The sequence below is a fragment of the Babylonia areolata genome, chromosome 2 (genome assembly GCF_041734735.1).
Source record: "Babylonia areolata isolate BAREFJ2019XMU chromosome 2, ASM4173473v1, whole genome shotgun sequence".
NCBI classification, from domain to species: Eukaryota; Metazoa; Mollusca; class Gastropoda; order Neogastropoda; family Buccinidae; genus Babylonia; species Babylonia areolata.
This window is the reverse complement of record NC_134877.1, coordinates 6,864,344-6,886,776: the sequence shown is the minus strand read 5'-3', so window position 1 is coordinate 6,886,776 and position 22,433 is coordinate 6,864,344. Positions and strand designations below refer to the sequence as shown.

The 22,433-nt window shown below is 37.9% G+C and overlaps 2 protein-coding genes across 3 annotated transcripts in view; both read right to left on the bottom strand.

Annotated features, from left to right (window-relative positions):
- Window positions 1-383: 383 nt before the first annotated feature.
- On the bottom strand, window positions 384-8,538 carry LOC143278845 (ES1 protein homolog, mitochondrial-like). The gene is made up of 7 exons (XM_076583306.1): window positions 8,353-8,538; window positions 7,616-7,668; window positions 6,365-6,475; window positions 4,897-5,016; window positions 3,950-4,042; window positions 2,497-2,653; window positions 384-1,056 (listed from the first exon to the last, which is right to left on the bottom strand). Exons 1-7 carry the CDS (start codon window positions 8,455-8,457, stop codon window positions 931-933), a joined length of 765 nt encoding a protein of 254 aa, XP_076439421.1. The 5' UTR covers window positions 8,458-8,538; the 3' UTR covers window positions 384-930.
- Window positions 8,539-13,457: 4,919 nt separating this feature from the next.
- The window catches only part of LOC143278819 (ciliary-associated calcium-binding coiled-coil protein 1-like), a 21,064-nt gene continuing 12,088 nt past the window's right edge, over window positions 13,458-22,433 (bottom strand). For both annotated transcript variants that reach the window (XM_076583305.1, XM_076583304.1), the window contains 6 exons: window positions 21,804-21,973; window positions 19,929-20,079; window positions 18,546-18,618; window positions 17,866-17,988; window positions 17,197-17,346; window positions 13,458-16,327 (listed from right to left, as the gene is read on the bottom strand). In XM_076583305.1, coding sequence (XP_076439420.1) covers window positions 16,244-16,327; window positions 17,197-17,346; window positions 17,866-17,988; window positions 18,546-18,618; window positions 19,929-20,079; window positions 21,804-21,973 — 751 coding nt within the window. In that variant the 3' untranslated portion in view covers window positions 13,458-16,243. The remainder of the gene's footprint in view (window positions 16,328-17,196; window positions 17,347-17,865; window positions 17,989-18,545; window positions 18,619-19,928; window positions 20,080-21,803; window positions 21,974-22,433) is intronic.

Sequence of the window (22,433 nt, the reverse complement as noted above, 5' to 3'; positions counted from 1 at the left end):
AATAGTGCATGCATAGTGATGCAATCTGTGAGTGCACAATAAGCGCACATTTTAGTGCATGCAGGCGTTTGCACATAATTATATATATACGTGTATATGCACAGATGTAAGACAAAATCCCTGCTGTACTCATGTTCGAATATGACTTTAAAGTAATGTTTGCACTTTTTTCTGTATGTCCCCACAAGCATTCCTTGTCTACCAAATACTCTAGGTAATAAAGTCTTCAGCATCAGGTGTTAAAATTTGATTTAAAAAACAACAATAAACTTGCAATCAGAACTGTAAAGTATATATTCCTTCAAAAATGCACACCCACATGCGCATACACACAAACACACACACACACACACACACACAGAGCAAAATATCAGACAACAGAACTCTTTTTGAATAACTGTCCATTTAATACATCTGAAATACACCAAAAGCAATTTTTCATGTTAAAGGTCTGCTATAAGTTCCATAAAACGTTAGTAAAAACCAAAGAAAAACAACAACAGAAAATCAATTCTGCAATGAAAAGAGCTCTGGAATAGGAGTTGACACACTAAAAGTGCGAATTATTATGAATGAGGAAAACAAACACACACGTTCCTACTCCTTTCCACAAACTTTTATGCACATTATATTAGTTTCCTATCCCGTATGGCAACGCATTTACACATAACAATCACACAACATCGACACTGAGGCAAAGAAAACAACTGCTTTTAAGTCAGTGTGGATCCTTGTTGTTAGTGCACACAAGTATGTATGTCAGCTGATCCGATAATTCACATTATTTGTGAAATTTCATCGCAGCAAAAAAAAACAATAAAAAAAACACACAAACACACACACAACAAACAATTTAAACCTTTAATTGAAACTATCCACCAAATCAACGTTTTCTGGATGAACAGGTCTGTCAATGATGGGAAGCACCATTCACTTGGTCATTTTGATAACTTCCTTCACCATCAAGCTGATGCCGTCAAAGATTTTGTACACGTCTGTCTCACACATGAAAGCTGGGGTCGTCACTATCTTGTTCTTGCTGTCCACATGACATTCCTGGATGTCTGTTAAAGAAAACTGCAGATCTGACATGAGCACATTTTGTTCTGTATGCATGTCGTATTCTACACTGTCAAACAGATAGTGAGTGAGTGGCTGAGTGAGTGAGTGAGTGAGTGTGTGAGTGATTGTGTGTGTGAGAGAGAGAGAGAGAGAGAGAGAGAGAGAGAGAGAGAGTGACAAATGTGTGAGTGAAAAGTGTGTGAGTGACAAGTGTGCAAATAATTACTTTCCCAGTCCTGCTACACTGACACAAATACTTAGCGAACAACTTGTTAGTTGTTAACTCCTGTATGCACTGGATTCTCAAAAGGTATAAAAAAAAAAAAATTCTAAACCTCCTTATCAGTGCATTGGATCCAAAGCCAGTCCTGCTACACTGACACAAATACTTAGCGAACAACTTGTTAGTTGTTAACTCCTGTATGCACTGGATTCTCAAAAGGTATAAAAAAAAAAAAATTCTAAACCTCCTTATCAGTGCACTGGATTCTAAGTAGTGTATAGTTCAAACACATGATAAACATCCAGCTATCCCCTAAATAACTGTTAACTCATTTCACAGAGATACATCAGACCCCTGCCGGAGTCTGCACTAGTGGGTCATGGTTGAGTATGTGTAATTAAACCTGCATTTTGTTCATCTAATTCATTCCTGATACTGTAAGTAAATAACTGCATTAAGTACAAAATAAATATTTCTTGATCTGACTTTCCACATTTTTTTAAATATATTAAATTGATGAAGATAAAAAAACAACAACAAGCAAACAGTCTTTGTCATCTTTCCAAACACAACCTCTTCCATCATTCCATAACAGATCACTGACCTGTGTGCTGATCTTTATTCCTCATCATCTACCTTGTCTGAAATGTCGACTGTTCACTAATAATGCAGACAGGATGCAGACATATTTTGTACTGAACATAGTGTATAGACCCACACTGGCACTGATCCCATCTGCAGATTACAGTGAAAGAAACCTGAAGTTTTGCCCAATGCTTATTTCTTTTTGACTCTTATTTACTTGTATATAAGCTGATGGGATGCTGCTAAGCACAGACTTTCAGTTGTGCGCCTTTCTTATCGAAAAAGCTAAAGCTGCCAGCGCTGTACTTTTCTTGTTTAATGTTAAAAAAAAAAAAACAAAAAAAACCAACAAAACAAGCATAGTAAGTTTAATCAGGCAGGCTGCAGCTGAATACTGTTGCTGCTTAGCATTCCGCATCTGCCTGCAAACAGGCAAATGATAAATAAGAGTACAGTGTTCACTGCTTCCCAATACTGTATATTTTTTTATTATTTTTTTCTTAATCTTTTTTTTTTTTTTTAACAGGTTTAATTTTCAACTCTTTTTCACATTCAACTCTCTTTGCCCTACTGAAATTTCTATTCTTGAATGCACTTTGAACAAGTGACACACAAAGAAAGGATACAGTGACATCTTTTTTCACATGTTTAGAGCCCATGGAGCCAATAGCTCCAGCTGTGCCGGCGTAGGGCCACTTGCCTCCTTCTTCTTGATCGGAGCCCACTGTCACCTCGCAGCCAGGAAGCACCTTCGCTGCCAGAACAGGTGCTATGCAGCACAGCCTGCAAGGTGTGTCAGCACAACAGTCGCACAGTATGACAGTTCAAACATGACACCTTGGGACTGTCAACAAGGACTGACATCAACGAACCATTCCTTTTAACTGTCACTGATAGACAGTTCTCTTTGTATAGTCACTGATAAACAAACATGGTTTATATATTGACTGATAAACAAACATGGTTTATATATTGACTGATAAACAAACATGGTTTATATATTGCGCAAGGGAGAATGAATGGTTCCACACACACAAATGCACACAGCACCACTGAAACAAACTAGAAGATGAACAAATGCACTTGTGCATGCACGCACACACAAACACACACACACACACACACACATGCGCGCACACACACACACACACACACACACGCACAATGTATACTACACAATGAATGCTAAGCAGCAGATCCAGAGTGAAAGTCATCCAAATTCAACCAATCATCCCCATCCATGCCCTATTAAAGTCTTTATTCAGCTTTGCAATGCAGTGTTCAACACATCACCAGAAAAAAAAAAATTGCTACACTAAAAAAAACAAAGGTCACTGGTCACAAAAATACTGTCAACAAACAGATCTCTCATTCGATCAAGTTATACAACTTCCCTTCATAACCGTTTCCAACACGTACATGTCTAAAGTAACATGAACACAAAAATCCATCTTCTTCTTCTTCTTCTGCATTCATGGGCTGCAACTCCCACGTTCACTTGCATGTGCACGAGTGGTCTTTTACGTGCATGACCGTTTTTACCCCGCCATGTTGGCAGCCATACTCTGCTTTCGGGGGTACAAAAATCCATCATTTTCTGATACGCCTTCCCCTGCCACTTTCCCCTCATGCTGTAACATGAACATAATTATGGGTCCTTCAGTCACTCACCCAATAGGATTTTTTGCTTCATTTACTCTGACGGGCGCAATAGCCGAGTGGTTAAAGCGTTGGACTGTCAATCTGAGGGTCCCGGGTTCGAATCATGGTGACGGCGCCTGGTGGGTAAAGGGTGGAGATTTTTACGATCTCCCAGGTCAACATATGTGCAGACCTGCTAGTGCCTGAACCCCCTTCGTGTGTATATGCAAGCAGAAGATCAAATACGCACGTTAAAGATCCGGTAATCCATGTCAGCGTTCGGTGGGTTATGGAAACAAGAACATACCCAGCATGCACACCCCCAAAAATTGAGTATGGCTGCCTACATGGCGGGGTAAAAATGGTCATACACGTAAAAGCCCACTCGTGTGCATACGAGTGACCGCAGAAGAAGAAGAAGAAGCTTCATTTACTCACCCAATAGGTTTCTTGGCCCCATGAAATTCCTTCAACACCCGCTCCACTTCACCATTGACTTTCATTTCCGTTCCATCCACAGCAAAGGTGGAGCTACATGTATAAAATTAAAAAAGATTAAAAAATCTTTCAAACCTTTATACCAAGCTAAAACATTCAAATGATTGTCTGAATATAAAAGAATTTCAAAAGTGTAAAGATAAAAAAACATAAAAGTTTCAGGGAAAAGAGCCTTCATAGTAAGCCTATACCTCATTAAAGAAAATCTTATCTTCTTTAAGAGTCTGTTGCAAAAATTCTTGCTGGCTATCAAATCCATTTCAGAACCTTTTAAGCCATCTTAAAAAAAAAGAGTGAAAGTATAAATATAATGTAAACTGAAACAGTTTTGTTTGGAAGAAAGTTTTTGTCATACTGGGCATTCTTGCAAACCAAAGCATCCCAGTTTGTCTCCACCACCTCCCTCTCCACCTTTCTCCCTTCTGTGCAGGCAGATCCAAACATTTACATTAAAAATATAATAATCCATGTCAGTTTGATGGGTTATAGCTTATACAAACATAATACTTACACATCAATACACACAAGCATAATAATATTATATCATATACATGAATCATTTAATGCCATCATTGAATGTTCGCAAATATTTAATGAGACTAACTGAGAATATATATTTCATATGATAATAATATTATATACATCAATCATTTAATGCTATCATTGAATGTTCGCAGATATTTAATGAGACTAATTGAAAATATATATTTCATATGATAACGGATGATACATTTGATGAAAAATGTAATCAATGGAAGGAATAAAAAACAAAAAAAGAAAAAGAAAACTAATCCAACACACTTACACACACATGCACACTCATATACACCCACATGCACACACACACACACACACACACACACATTTTCATTGCTTGCTATTCTTACAGATTTTTTGCTGCTCCAAATCCTCCAGGGAATATGACAGCATCAAAACCTGATGCCTTTAGAGTTGACAGAGCATCTATTTTGCCACGGGCAATTCGTGCAGACTCCACAAGAACATTTCTGTTGGACAGACAGACATGACAGCAAAAAAAATAAGCACATCACTGACTTACAGGTTGAGTAACTGGCTGGTTAGCTAAATCATTTGCAGTCCGTTCATACAAGCTGATGATTTCAGATACAAATTCTAACTTCTAGCATCTGATGAAAAAGAAAACAGAATAAATACCTGAGGGAAAACAGAAAGAAGAAGAAGAAGGAGAGTGGGAGAGGGAGGAGGGGGATGGGGGGGGAGAGAGAGAGACAGAGAGGGAGACACAGAGAGAGAGAGACAGAGAGAGTTTCATAACAGACAATACTTTGGGCTGAATGATTTATAAATGAATGTTTATTGTTAGAATGTTTTCAATATCAATTATTTCCAGAAAGAGGTTTTTAACTGGCAACTGTTTTCAAATAACTTCAAGTGGTAAAAAAAAACAACCTTTGAGTGTTCACTAATTGACACATTTGACATTTTGCAGTAATTTATCAAGTCCAGCAATAGTGCAAAGGCTAAACTTTATCAGTTTCAGGAGGCGTCACTGCGTTCGGACAAATCCATATACGCTACACTACATCTGCCAAGCAGATGCCTGACCAGCAGCGTAACCCAACGCGCTTAGTCAGGTCTTGAAAAAAAAAGGAAAAAAAAAGAAAAGATAAAAATATGTATAAAAGAACTACTACTAATAATAATATGTATAAGGCGCAAAAACTTGATGAAGTCAACTATAAGCATACAAAATAAAATAAAATAAAATAAATAAATAAATAAATATATAAATATATAAATAACTAAATAATAATAATATTTTTTTTAAACTTAATAAATAAATAGATAATAATAATAATAATAATAATAATATAAATAAATAAATAAGTAATTTTTTTTTTTTTTTTAAATAAAAAAGACAACAATGATGATAAATAAGCAAAAACGAAGGAAAGGAGAGAGAGAAAAAAGGCAAACAAAGAAGGGGAAAGACAGAGAGAAGAGAGAATAAAAAAACTTTATCATCAAGCTTAAACAATGCACATCAAGCCAATTCCTCCCTCTCATGCAGTATGATCATTACTTTCAAACTGAAAGTTTTCAATTGGCAAGCCATGAATTATTCTAAACAGTTCTAATTTGCAGGAATAGTCTACTGAGTAAGTGAATGAGCTAGACTGACTGACAAGAAAAACAGACAGGTAAGAAGAAAGACAATTTAACATTAGATATATATTAAATAGGTATTTAAAACAACAGCAATAAACTGATCATTTACAAATAAACCAATTCATACACTAATCAAAATCACTATATTTACAAATAAACCAATTCATACACTAATTAACGTCACTATTTATAATAATACTAAACCTGTTCGGCTCCATTGGTGCCCCCTTTGTGTGGTCAACGACATGCATCTGCTCAATGTCTGGAGCAAAGATGGCCACATCCGCACCACTTCGACTCAGGTTAACCAGAGTTCTGTACATAAAAAAAATTAATAGTTCAGTTGTACATCTACTGCGACAGCTGAGCAGTTGTACATCTACCGCGACAGCTGAGCAGTTGTACATCTACCGCGACAGCTGAGCAGTTGTACATGTACCGCGACAGCTGAGCAGTTGTACATCTAGCGCGACAGCTGAGCAGTTGTACATCCACCGTGACAGCTGGGCAGTTGTACATCTACCGTGACAGCTGAGCAGTTGTACATCTACCGTGACAGCTGAGCAGTTGTACATGTACCGTGACAGCTGAGCAGTTGTACATCCACCGTGACAGCTGGGCAGTTGTACATCTACCGTGACAGCTGAGCAGTGACAGCTGAGCAGTTGTACATGTTCCGTGGCAGATGAGCAGTTATACATGTTCCGTGGCAGATGAGCAGTTGTACATCTACCGTGACAGCTGAGCAGCTGTGCATCTACCACGACAGCTGAGCAGTTGTACATCTACCGTGACAGCTGAGCAGTGACAGCTGAGCAGTTGTACATGTACCGTGACAGCTGAGCATCAACAAAAATGATTCATATTAGCATTCTCATCATGATTTCCATAATGACATCACTACTGCCACATCCATTACAGCCAGTGTATCCAAAAAATACTGCTTTCACTATATTCTGTACTGCTGCTGTTGATATTAACATTCCGATTTAAGATATTATTGAGCATAAACTGTGCTTCCCAATTTTTTTGTTTTTTGTTTTGATAATGTCATATTACTGGAGAACCTTAAAGACTTAACAATTTCTGTTTTCTCTGTGCTTATATATATCTCATATAAACTAGCAGGCAAAATTGCACTGGCTCTGAGTGCTGTGGCCTTGGGGGCTAGATGGCCTTTGGGGACCATCCCAGCACCAACTGTCTTAAAAACCCTCGATCTTGGCAGAGAGAGTGGGGATGTGACTTGGGCAAGACACTCGATCTCCACTATAATCAAATTCTAGCCCACACTGTCAGGACAGCAGCTGCCTCCTTGATCTGCTGTTCTAATGGTCATAGTTGGACAAGACTGACTATCATACATAAACAGACACATATATGTACACACACACACTCTTGCAAAAGTTGCCCCACTCAAGCAAACATGTACATGCACAGACACACACAACTCACGCTGATGCCTCATGGACTTCGGATCCATCATAAACTCCACATCCTGACAACACCTGTAATGGAAACATTTCATATTCTCAAATAATTGTGGGTGAGATATCAAAATGCTTAACAGTTCAATGCGACAAAAAACCGAAGAAGACAGAAACACCTTATATATATAGTTTCAATTAATGTATGTGTAATTAAAATATAGTTTCAATTAATGACTGTAAAACATCAAAACACTTAATAGTTAATCACACAAAAACTGCTATTAACATTATCATATTAGAAAAGAATCTTAATACTGGATGGTAATGGCTGATACACATGTCCATTTCTTATAAATTTATTTATTATTTTAATTTTTTTTTTTTTCCAAGGCCTGACTACACGTTGGGTTTACCCAACGCTGCCGGTCTGGCAGTGCGATAATATAGGACGCTAAAATAGGACATTATACATATTTCAGCATCCTAAATTCAGGAACCTATCTTGTGCAAGTATGAAACTATATTACCGTTAGATGTTGTAACCCATTCTCAGTGGATTTCGACTCATTTTGCACGATAACCAACAGGAAAAATAATAATTTATTCAGGACGCTAAAATAGGGCATCACACACACACACACACACACACACACAGAGAGGCGCGCGCGCGCGCGCGCAAACACACTATGCGTTCCGCTGGTTCGAGCGGAAGGCCGTGTGAGTTCTTACTTCAGACGATGTTAATTATTTTGAGACATTTACCACCGCCACTTTCGCATTCAGCGCACTTGTGGAGTGCAGGCCATTAGCTAGGATTGTGCGCTGCACAACCGTGCGGACGAATAGGGCTGTCTTTGCTCTGAACATGCTGTTTGCGCTGTCGTTCTGTTGACAGTTTCCTCCGATTTCGTGTGCTTTGGTTGCCGTCGGACGAACGAAGACTGACCTTGCTATGAGAGTGTTCTCCCGCTTCTTGGTGTAAAAATGCGACCAGTACACCCACGCTAGATCTGTCCCGGGCAGTTTTTGCGCAGGAACATTACATTTTTATCTGTGGTGCACATCCTGCATGCTCACTACACGCCAGTTATACTTTGCCCTGGCGATAACACGTTGGCTTCATCAGGATTTTGCGCCTTATACATGTTATTAGTAGTGGCTGTAGTTGTTGTTTTTTTGTTTGTTTGTTTGTTTGTTTTTAATGTATTTATCTATTATTTATTCACCCCCCCCCCCCTTTTTTTTTTCTCAAGGCCTGACTAAGCGCGTTGGGTTACGCTGCTGGTCAGGCATCTGCTTGGCAGATGTGGTATAGCGTTTCTGGATTTGTCCGAACGCAGTGACGCCTCCTTGAGCTACTGAAACTGAAACTGAAACTGATAACACATTGAAAATGTCGACTCAGCAAGACTGAGGTATTGAAATGAGAAATAACCACAGTTTCTTTGGGACACGAAAAAGCATGAATTTTATGCTCAGTTATAGTCATTGTACGTAGCAAGCATCGATCAGCATTGCTGCCATAACTTCAATCGAAGTCGCAGAGCCTAGATCCTTCTTAATAATGGGTTGTTTTTTGTTTGTTTGTTTGTTTGTTTGGGTTTTTTTGTTGTTGTTTGTTTGTTTGTTTGTTTGTTTGTTTTTTCTTCTTCTAATTTCAGGTTAAGTTGAATTCTTTTTCTTAACAAGTTTCGCAGCCAGAAGGAGAGAGAGACAGAGAGGTCTCCGCAGTCGCGCAACCGGCCGGGCAATGCTTCGTCGGGCGTCACTGAGTCGGTCCGATGCCGGGTTAGTGGCGCGAAGAAAACTGATACGACGGCATCCCAATCAGTGATGGGCAAACTTTCGATCACAGACTATTCAGTTGATCAATTCGGCCGCGATCAAATTTCTTCTTAAATACGTAGTTCTTGCTTCGGTTCACGAGTCGATCTTTCTCAGGGTCACTGAGTTCAATGAGCAACAAAAACAGCAAGGCCCACCCGGCAATATTTGGCCAGAATAAATGTCATACAGTTACATCATCGTCGTCGACACCGGCGTCAACCTTAATTATATTGAGGCCGAGATCAACTGAACTTATCAAAATAGAAGTACAGTCAGAAGAAAGGAAAGAAGATGACATGGATGAAATCATGTCATGAAAATAACGGGAAAATGCCAATGCATAAAAGACAACTGACAAACCCAATCAGATTGGGAAAACAACGGAGAAACAGACCTAGAATGTTGAAATAAACTGTGATCACAGAAAGTAGAAAAAGAGAAATCATGAAAAAAGCAATTGAATGACAAATCAGGGAATCAGTGACCCTAAGAAACTGAGGGTGTACATACACAATGACATGATCAACAGAAAGACAAAAATTCAAGGATCTACTGACAGAAAGAACAGAAGAAAGAATGGCCAAAGGGGAGAAGAATTTAATTATCAGAAACGGCCAAATAGTCAAAAAGAAAAAAGTTGAGGATCAGACATTGTCCGAAAAGGTGAAGGAAAAACAGACCAAGACAGGTGACGATCAAGTGAATTGAAGGGCATTCCTGCTCTTAGCATCAAAGCAAGGCACATGCCATTGGGTAGCTGGAACAATGGGTGCTCATTTTCCCAACATGCTCAATTACCTGCACTTCCACCTTAGCATTATGAGCATGCGTAACTATACCACCCCGCTTGAAATTTGCACCGTCTTTGGAAGCTGGGAGCTGGTGATTACCAGTAGGGTCTGTCCACCGTTTACCCCACAGTTGTATACTCTACAAGCCCTATCACAAAAACTAAATTTAAGTGACCATGATTGCAGTCAGATCAGTCCCCATGACCCAAAACCTTGCATTAACACATTACGACATGCAGTTTATTCCACGGTACGTGGACGGATATATTTGTGAGCATCTGGCAGAAAAAGACACCCAAGTTTGCACTGATCATTATCAGTGTATTTAAAATTAATATGGATCGAAGCACCGTCGTGACCATGGCAGAATCGGTAAATCGTTGAATTTGTGATCCAGTGTACACCATGCTATGATCAGAGTTAAAGGCTCCGATTCGGCATGATGTTGTGTCATTTGGAAAGCACTTTACTCTGATCGAATTTCCTCACTCCACCCACTGCAGGAATGAATGAGACCCTGATTTCAGCTTGGGAAGGTTAAAACGGCAGGAGAGGATACAGGGCCTCCAGTCGCCTTCCTATGCTGAGCCTGAGTGTGTGTGTGTGTGTGTGTGTGTGTGTGTGTGTGTGTGTGTGTGTGTGTGTGTGTGTGTGTGTGTGTGTGTGTGTGTGTGTGTGTAATATCACATTTTGTGAACAGTTGATGTTGTTGAATTGAATCTTCAGTATGCCTCAGGAATCCATAATTGTTATTGTCGCAATCTTTAAGTCATCTGTGAGACTTTCTTCAGGTGAAATGGAAACAACCCAGAAGCAAGTTTATAATCCTTACATCCATAAGCAAGTTTTACATCTTATTGCATCACGTGAAGGATACATTTCTTACGTGGAAGATATTGGGGAGTTCATATCCAACATCTGTATAATTATATGTAAAGAACGGTTATAAATTATATACAACGTATTTTTATAAAGGTAGATTCCTTTGGGTATATACTCTGCAGGTAGCACTCCAGTAAATTTTCAAATCTCTGATCACATCTGACCAAAATTTTATGTTGGACATGATCTCTGCGACCTGAGCAACACGTGCGTTGTGTTATGCAAATCAGCACATATGCTTCTTGCTTCTGGTTGTAATATACACCGTTCATTTCACCTGGTGGACGTCTCAAGGTGTGTGTGGTAACAACAGCCAAGGTTCCGGCAGGAAAAGGTTTCTTCTTTTGGATGACAGATCAGGAAACAAATTCCTTCTGCACTTACGTCCAGTTGGGAAGGCTGGGATCACGTAGTTAATGCCACCTACTCCACTGATGCACACTAGTGTTATGGAGTATTGCTCTAGTTTCCTAATTAGCACTTTAGGTGCCTGTATCTCTTGGGCCTTGTTGACACCATGATATAGGCTTATTATAAAAGGCATAGAAGACAGCAATTAAAAAAAAAAAAAAAAATAAAAAGAAGGCCAAAGCAGCATCACCATCTTCATCAACCTTGGTTTCGTATACAGAAAATCTGTCCCAGATCCTATATTCTGGGGAACTGATTTCATGCCCCACTTTCATGGTGATTTCATTTTTGATCTCAGCTTGATTTGATCTATTTTTGGTCATGGCGATTATACTGTACAATGAATTACTATAAATGAAACACATTTATTATCATTAGTAGTGATCTAATCAGGTGGTGTCCTGTGAGCATGCAAGTACTTCAGTCTCGGAAGTGTCACGTACAGCAGCAATGTTTAAGAGTCTCACAGCAACTTAATTAATAACTGCCTGTGGAGTGTCGTTGGTACTTGGACTGCGCCAAAATGAGTTGGGTTGTGGGCTGTGTATGAGAAGTTTCGGATGAGCAGCATGTGGGTACACTGATTTGTTTCTGAAACAGCATGGAAAATGGGACCCCCCCCCCCCCCCCCCCCCCCCCTCAAAAAAACAAAAACAAACTATTCATTGATTACAGCCCATAAAGTCGCATCTCTCTCTCTCCCTCTCTTTCTATATATATATATATATATGAGAGGACAAATAACTTGGCCTCTCATGAGAGGAAGGAATGTCCATTAAAGACTGTACTGAACTGAGTGGAAGGTCTAGGTTATCTCCCTTGACTACTTGGCTTGTACCTCTGAGCTATTGGGGACCCAAGTTGAAGACTGTCTTGGAATGTCTTGAACTAATTAATGAGTGGTTGTAAGTGTCCCGCCATTAGAAGTGTAGGAATATCTTTCTTTATTCTTGTATACCAAACTAACTTGGCCTAGTTGGTATGAATTTTTCAATTTTTTGCTTTAGGTTTTAGTTTCAGAAAATGTTATGTTTATTATTTTGTGAATAATAGTATTGTTGTGACTGAATCTGAGGGTACTACAGTGTGTTGAGGAGGGATGAAAATAGTACCTTGGGCATCTTCTTAGAGCTCTGGGTCACTTTGGCTCCAACCACTGGAGAGACATCACAGAGCAAGCAGGTGCTTTGTGGAAGAGGAGAGACTGGGTGACTTAGGTTCACCGGCAGAATGTGTGTGTGAGGCTGGCAGGCAGCGGGCACAAGTGCCTGTGGGAACATCGTAGTCCTGAGGTGTGCTGCTAACTGATAAGTTAGGATGTGCTGCTAAGTGCTGTTTTAGTTGGAAATAATAAAACACCTCAAATCATCTTACTAAAAGACCCTGCTTGTGTTACAAGGAGAGAGTGGAGTGTGCACCTGTCCTCCACCTGCGATCCTACCATTCTGATACCCTACCCCTACTTCCTTCTATCTCAATCACTCCACCCCCTTTTTTGTTTACATATATATGATCCCCATTAAAATTTCATACTATATTGTTACAACTTAAAGAATAAACAGCTGTGTACCAATACTCGCAGCAAAATTTAAGTGCTACCTGGTTACCAGGTGATAGCAGGCTGACGTCAAGGAGGAGGAGGCAAGTGGTTGCATGCTGGCATAACAACCTTAAGCTCAACGTACTCCACACAAGTAGATAAGATGTCACTGGATTCTTTCATGTGAAGCCTCAGGACTTGTGTGATTAGTACTTTTAGCGAATCACAGGTAAGATACTTTGTACGAGTTGATTGTGGTTTGAGTCCAGTAACTAAACCCAGTACCTGTGAAACAAAATCATTGTATCTGTTTTCATGACACTTTCTCACAGTATAGACAATTCACACAAGGTGAACTGCAGACTCTAGTGTGAATCTATGCATTCTGTACATTACAAAGAGGCAATGCACCCATCCTGCTTTGTAAATGTTTATTGAGCTTCCTGGGTGGCATAGATGACGTATGTGTGTATTAGAGATCTGTGCATCAAGTCAGTGAAGTGTTATGGGATAGTTTAAAATGTGCAACAATAAAAAAAAAAAAAAAAAATGAATGACTGGTTTATTGCTGAATTTTGTCAATGCTCTAGTCCAGAATGAAAAAAAAACAGTGGTTCAGATGCAGAAGAAATAATAAAATCTTCTCTGCATGTTCATGTATCTGTCTTCAGTATAAGAAACAAATCTGCTGAACTAAAATCAGCCTGGGTTATGTTAATGTGTCTGTGACATGGGACAGCAATTAGTCTTTGGTTGTCATTGATGGATCATGGTATGTTTGAATAGTACAACTGTTCCAGCACACTGAAAACTTAAAAACTAAAGTTTTGTTGGCAGGTTATCTGACCCAGTATAGTGGGACTGAAAACGCAGTAAACTTGATAAAAATAACAAATGAACTGAGACATATACATAAACCCACTTCCACCCCAGTACACCCCCCACACACCACAACACCCCACCAACCAGTCTAATCCACATATATCTGACAATACAAAATGTGACAAACATACAAAAACGGATAGGAATGCAAAGATATAAATCTGACATCCTTAACAATCACTCAGGAAAGTCATGTGGACAACAAGACCAAGACCAAGACAACCACAGCTTTCAAATGTCAGACAGCATTTTACATCTTTTGTAGTGTTGAGCTGATGGCGATGGAAGTTTTGAAACTCATCGAGTAAACTGAACTGCCTGTAACTGGAGAATCTGTTTGTCCAGCAAATGTATAATCTTAGTGAAAGCTTTCTGAAACGCTTAGCTGCTAAACTTGGGCCTACACACGGACATAAGCATAAATTACCTTTATGTAGCAAAAGGGGCTGGTTTTAACCAATGTTTATGAGGTATGCACGCAAATTTATGAGTATGTCAAATGAATACTTGCTTGCAGTTCAGAAAATTGTTGAAGCTTTTGATCTTATTTTGCTTCCTTTATGTCTTGTGATACAGAAGCTCAAAGGTAAGCAACTTGATCAGTTTTAAGAAAAGAGTTTTTGTCTTTCAAGACATGAATACCTTACTATATTCCTATTTAAAATGTGGTTTTACTCTTGCCTTATACAGCAGTAAAAAAATCTATTTGTCTCAACCGCTTTCAGTGCAAAAAAAAAAGAAAAAAAAAAAAAAAAAAAAAAAGTGTTTTTTAAGCTCAGTGGCAACTATCAGGTGAGGGATTTTTGGTCATGGATGATACTTTAAAAAAAGAAAAGAAAAAAAAATCTAGCATGCAAAATACAGAAAGTGTACGCATTTTCTTTTTTGAAAGGAAGCTGAAAAAACCAAACTTAATTTTGACAATTTCGCATGAAGTTAATCATTTTGTGAAAAGAAAATTCCTACAATGACACATGCAGATGGTGGTTGCCATCCTGGGGCACTTTTTAGCATACCTGAAGGATTGAGATTTCTATCCTGACTGGGGCACTCAGGAGGTTAAGTACACAAGTTTTCTCAATGATTCCTGGCACATATTTTCCTCATTAATGCCAATAATGGTATTCTGGATTTGCTGGGTATAAAAGTCAAATGCCACAGCTAAGCAGATCTTTTACTTCAGTACATGGCATCAGTTTCTTTATGTTATTTTCAGTTCAGTTACATGCTGATTCATGGTAATATTTGTTTTTTGATAATCATTTATTTTGTTGATGGTTTAACCAATAAAATTTGTTGTTGCAAGACAACTATGGTTATCTTCTTAGCTATGGTGCCATTTTGCTGCCTGAGATGTATGATTACATGTTTTTTACATCCATTTTGTTTTGTCTTTATATTTCCATTTATTGATTAAACGTATTTTTCTTAAAAACAAACTGGGCAAATAGCACAAACGAATTTGGTCCACCAGACACAAGCGCCCTACGTCATTCAAAACTGTATGTCATTAGAATGACAATGTGCTAAACTGGCATGGGAGAGCATTGATCTACCTGAGTGTAATTTTATTCTAAACACAACTGATCACACAAACAAAAACCTGCAGACACATACACGAGTCTTAAGGAACACACAATTATCAGGACTACCAATACAAATCACTTTGATTCATCAAATCAATGATCAAATTCTTTCTATTTCTTTATTCCCCCCATCAGATTGGAATAAAAAATCAATGCAATATCGTTAACAGAGTTGATATACAAAGCATGTACACATGTTAGTATCCACACACACACACACACCCTCTCTCTCTTTCTCTCTCTCATACTCTCTCTCTCTCTCTTTCACACTCATCCGATTAAATTACATTTTAAGAATTATGTTTGTAACTGAAGGTTCTTTTGATTCTAAATTATTAAATACATTATTTGTATTCATCACAATACCTTTCAAACAGCTTTTCATAAATGCACACTCATTTGCTTTCTAAACAGCCATGTACAGAATATGACTTGGGGAAATAAAAATAATCAGTATCAAAACACAGGCATTTTCAAATTTAAAACAGTATAAAAAAATCTAACAAAATACAAAAGTTATGCTTTTGAAAATTTTCTAAGCATGCACAAGAACACTTAATATCACAAATGAATGGACGGATGATTAAATACATGATCTGTGGGAAATTAAAACCAAAAGTAATGTATTTCATAAAGTCTGCATGTGACTTAAAAATTTGATACAAAGAGTCTGGATGTTTGTTGTTGTTGTTGTTGTTTGATCTTTTTGGAAGTGTCCATGATATGTTTCACATTCAGTTCGCAGCAACATGGTAAATTTTGTTGATTTTTGCCAGTACAGCATTCTCCTTCTCTCTCAGCTTGATGGCAACATCGTTCTGCAACAAATATAACAATCTTTATCATAAAAAAACCTTCTTGTATCCTGACGATCTTCATTGTATCATGCAAACATCAACTAAAGTTTCAAATATAAATTTTCCACATCACTGTAACATAGTAATGCGACAATGTTTCATATGCTGCAATTAAGTTCAGGTGGTTTGGCAATTTTTTGCATGCTTCACTTGAATGCAACAACTTATGCCACTAAATTATAGTAACATTATATAATAAGGATATGCTATATATGCCTTTCAAATTCAGTTACAAAAATTAGTTAATAACATAAAATGTGGATATGCTACAAATGCTTAAAGAATTCAATAAACATTTAATGCATAATATATACCATTTCACATGTCTGTGTGTGTGTGTGTGCGTGCATGTGCTTAACATTTTCAGATTTTCTTTTTTTAATACTAAATTTGAGTCCACATTAAAGTCACATATGTTGGTGGTAAACATTACTGGAGATTAACCTGGGTATGTAAGAGCAGAAGATGTGTCTGTGATATGAAAGGCAAGAAAACACTTTTTGTTCATCCACATAGATAAAAGGTGATCAGAAAGATGGCTCCAATGAAAAAAAAAAAGAAGAAGAAAAGAATCCATGAATACTTAAAATCTTTCTCAATCTCCTGAATGCACTTCTGTAGATAATTCCCGTCTGATGATTAAGTCCAACATGGCCATATCAGGACTGCCCAACTAAATAAAAAATTCAACCATGCCAAAGAAACACAAAAACATCAAAAGTAGCAATAGATTAAAAAAAAAAAAACTAAACCCACCACCCCACCCCCCCCAAAAAAAACCCAAAAAAAACCAACAACAAACAAACAAGAACTACAGAGCAGACCCATACCTGCAGACCTCCCAACATCTCAGCCGCCACACTCTCCACCACCTCCTTCACGTCCTGTGCAGACAGCTCGGTGAAGACGTCAGCGTCCAGGTCGATGTCCGCCGTTTCCTTGTCGGCCTGCTCCCCTTCCTTGGCTGCTCCTTCCTGGGGCTGTGGGTAATACCACCAGACATGATGATGCAGATCTTAACATTACCCATCCAGTGTTACTGTTTTCAGTAAACATATACTACCGTTCATCATAAATCATTACAGAAACAAACAAACAAACAAAAACAAAACAACAACAACAACAACAACAACAAAAACCAAACAAACAGCAAAAAAATGAACATGAAAAAACAGCAACTACACACACAGCACATTTAAAATTTTTTTTTTTATAGAATACTTGAAGGTGTTTGAATATTTCATGAGCCTGCTATCAGAATGAACCATTCCATATTCAATTCAGCCATTCAATATTCTGTGCATTCAGAAAAATGACAGAACATTTCTGTAAAGCAGATTCCTGTCTTCCCCCTTCCACATCATAACTGATCTTCTCCACATGTTTATACATGCACACATGTATACTATACACACACAGCATGACAGATATGTGTCATGACTGTGAGGAACTTTGGAAACATCACAGCAGCTTGCCAGAATGACAGAAAGTTTACGTACCTCAGGTTCAGGAGGACTTGGTGGTGGTGTCTTGACAAAGGCTTCATACTTGTCCTCCTCAATGCCTTCATCTAAAGGAGGTGGGAATGGAAGTGAAGCTGCCTTCGCCACCTCCAGGTCCAGCTGAACACAAGTGGACAGAAGAAGGTAAAACAAGCTAGAATTGGTAGAAAGGATAAAGACTTGTTCTTACTAGTTCCCCTCCCCCACTTGTCAGTATTTCCCTTTAGATGATAATTTTTTTGCTAAGTGGATCCCATCGGATAAAAAGAGAGAACATGTTTGTGAACACACATGTGCATCTGTTTAAGGCTTCCCAGTAAATGAAAATTATCGGTATTTTTGTGGTATGTTTTCAGTTAACTGAATTCCTTTAAGTCACCATTAATGATGTACAAAAACAACACACACACACACACACACACACACACACACTGACATGTTCACAGGTATCCACACATGTATATAAAATCAGCTAACATTAATACTAAAGATGTACTTTACTGCAGTATAGAAACTGCGAAATAAGAAACAAAGTTCTATGACTTTCATAAACACCATATGCCCCTGTTTTCCTTTTCAAACTAATTACTTTTTGTGTGAAAACGAAAGTGGATGACACCAATCGTTTCAGAAGAACAACTGACTTGGAAATAATAGATGTGGAAGAAAATACTCACATCTGTTCCAATGATCTCCTCATCCTGCTTATTGCAGAACATGTACTCATACAGTCCGTAATGCTGAAAAAGGCTGAAAAGACAGAAGTATTGAAATGTAAATATATGTCCTCTTGCCATATCACAAACATGTACAATATCTTCCGCTCAGAGATAAAGTGGAATAATAGAGAAAAGATAAATAGAATTTGTAAACCTCTAAAATAAATGTAAATGCTGTAGAAACCTACCAAGCAAATTGTATGACGGTGTCAACACTTAGCATATGATGAAATCATGATTTTTTGTTGTTGTTGTTGCCATTTCATTGAACAATGACTTTCAAAATAAAGGGACAAAATACACGCAGAAGACCAGTCTGACTGTTAAGATAAGATAAGATAAGATAAGAATAACTTTATTATCTCCAACTGGAGAAATTTGGTCAGGTGCATTATCACAACATAGACAAGTAAACAACATGGGGACCATAACTGTAAAAGCCAACAACAGCCCCTACAAATATTACGAAGATACAAATGTAAAAAATATCACATACATTGTTTCATACATACATCCACACACTGCAGGTAATAACTACTAACTAGCATTCTTAATGTAAAAACAGAAAGAATTAAGAAACATTATTTGAATATAATTATAAACATACCCTACTATACTGCACATTGATTATAATAGACAGATCAGATAAGAGTAAAGATGAATTGCAGAAAACCACAACCAGATAATCAGCACCCCCCCACCCCCCACCCCACCCCCACGCGGATAACTTGCATGGTCTTTGAAGAGGGATGGGGGAGTGTGTGTAGTTATAGTTATATTCCTTTATTGGTGGATGGAGGATCTTGTCCCTTGCCACCCCCTCTCTTGTACACAACCCTTTCACAGTTCTCTGTCTGTGTTTACATAGTGATGGACATCTTTTCTTTCTTTCAGTATTTTACAATTGTTCACACTGTCTGGTATTTTGTTTTTAATTCTCTACTTTGCATATTCAGTGGGTGAATATGTGTGCCTTTCATTCAAAGTGTGACAATCAATTCCCTGTGCCTGTATGAATGCCCGATTTCTTGTGCCTCTGTGCATGTGCCAGCTGTCTTCAAGTACTTATCATACCCAATTAAGCCAAATTTATGGATACTGAAAAACCAAGTAAATCTAAAAATATCAATGCACTTTAGTACCATGTGTTATCAAAATGAAATCATGATGAATACCTCAATTAACTGGAGAATGAAGTGTAAACTGCATGCACTGTAATGTAATGCACTCCGGAAAACATGTGTCACTGACAAATGAAGAGTGAAAATGCATGTGAGTGAGGCATCACATCTAAAAACAACGGTGAGCAACCTACACACAACCTATATAGTCAATGGTTACCTGTTGGAAATGTAACTGGTGACAGCCTGTCCTTGAGCTTCATCGAAAAACTCCATGCCTCCGCTTGGCAGCCCTGACGCTCCATCTGATCCGATGCCCACCAACATTTTTTTCAGTTCCAGCACATTGTCTACCAATGTCATCTGTTTGTCTGCAAGCCAACACAATAGGAATACACTTTATATGTAGAACATTTCTCTTTTATTATGTTTGATGTATGTTTTACCACATAAATGTATGCAGACAAAAAGCCTACACACAAGCATACAAGAATGTAGGCATTCATATTCCTGTCACTGTTACATGTATTTTTTAAAACCGGTTTTCAAATTTTGCAAATATGACAGATAGTCTGCTCATGCACACACTAACAGTAATAGTTAGTAACACACACATGTGTATCCACACACAAAATAAATGTGTATCCACACATACACAAAAATGCCCCACCCCTGCAAACTGTCAACTATTTCCACATGTACTTTTGCCATTACAGTTTCAGTTTTTTCAAGACAGATATACCACAGTCTTTACAACCAATATAATCACACTATCTCTATTACGTATCATTATTGATAGCACAATTCTGCCTGCATCTGAAAATTCTACGGTTTCATCATTCTTTGAACACAACTTTATATTTGACACAAATCAGATATTTGATTTTTTTTACAGTACCTTAAAGCATAAGTGTTCATCAATGCTGGAATTTTATGATCAAACAAACTACAACTTTTTTTTTAAATAATTTTTTTTATCTATTTTTTTTTTTTTTTACTGTTATTGCCCTTGCTAAATTACACTTTGTCTCGTGGGTAGCAAAACCCTAAAATGTTCCTTCATAACATAAGGAAAAAAGAAAGAAAGAAAAGAATAAAAAAAAATTAAAAAAAGGGGGAAAAGGGAAATTGATAACCAAGAACGATTACAAATATTCTGCATGAAAGGATGATAACAGATATCTTTAACCCATTCAATGCTGAGGAGTTTACAGCCTTTGCAGGCTTCCATGTCAGACTGATGCGGGGGAAAAATGCAGAAAATATGCTGTTTTTCCTCCTGATTACATGTGGACACGTCTGGAAATTCTGTAGAAGTTAGTTCCCTTTCTTTGCAGTTTAAACTCTATGCATATGTATGAATGTGAAAATTGCTCGAATGAGGCAAATTTTGAGGCCAAAGCAATGCTCAGGTGCAGGGCTTGATAAGTAGCTAGGCTAGTACGATAACTAATATTTGATTTTCAAATGTAAACAATTGCTGTGAATCAGGAGGCACTGGATGATTTGCAATGCTCTTGAAAAACAAACAAACAAAAAAAGATTCAGAGTTAAAATAAATCTTTTCATGTTTTTAACATGAATCACTCCACTTTTTGCCTGAGCACCTCAGCTAGTCCTGAGTGAGGGCCTTTACACTTGAAGAAGTTTCTGGGCTGAACTCCGACATAGCATAGGACATAGCGTTAATAGTTTTAAGCAAATGCACTGGAGTTGGCTGCACTCAGCCCTGTTGAACAGGGCAAAACCATGCTGTCTATATTCCAAATACCCTTGCAAAACCACTCTAACCTTTCATCCCTTCTCTTTGCAAAGAAAGCAGTCAGTGTGACCTGCTTGCTCTTGTTTTCTTGCACATGACAGTGGTGGAACTGATGCTGAATGAAATGTGAATCAAAATTCAGGGTTGGAGGTCCTCAATAAAGAGAAATCAATCAGAGCAAAATGGAATATTCTCATCACTGCACACCAATACAACAATAATGGGAAAAGTTTCCTCATAAATGAACAAGAGAAGCAGATAAATCTGATTTGAATGAGCAACTCTCATGACTGCTGAAGTGAAAAATGGGATCAAGGATAAAACATCACAAACCTTTGACATTGTCTAATAATGTGTGGACTGCTGTGAAGAACCCAGACATTTGCTGTTCAGTAAAACCCTGCTCTTTGGCCCACCATACTGCGCTGGTGTAGTAGTCCAGGATAGCTGCCTCTTGTAAATCCGTTGGCGAGTCATTCAGTTTGAAAAACTCACAAAGTCTCCTGCAGTATGAAGTAGAAATGTCAATGAACATACCATCATGTGACAAAGTGATGACTTGGATAACAAGTTTCCCTGTATTTATTTGTGTTTTTCACAATACAGGATTGTTCCATAAATCTTATTTGAGATGAAATGATCTTCCAGTGACATCCTACAATAACTGATATGCTGCATACATTAATACTCATTGAGACTTTTAGACATTTATAGTGTCAACAGAGTTATTCATAGGCTATTTCTGTAACTGTGTAAGACACCAGCATACTGAAAAAGTATAAAGGAAAATACAACAACACAATAACAATATCATTTCAAGTTTAGATGCGAAAATATGACATTCTAAAGAATGTATCTAGTGTGCACATGCCATGTGAAGCCCATGATCAATGACATCAAAGTGAAGCATATTCAATATTTCAAAACACTATCTGTAAACCATTCTCAGTGATTAGAACAATA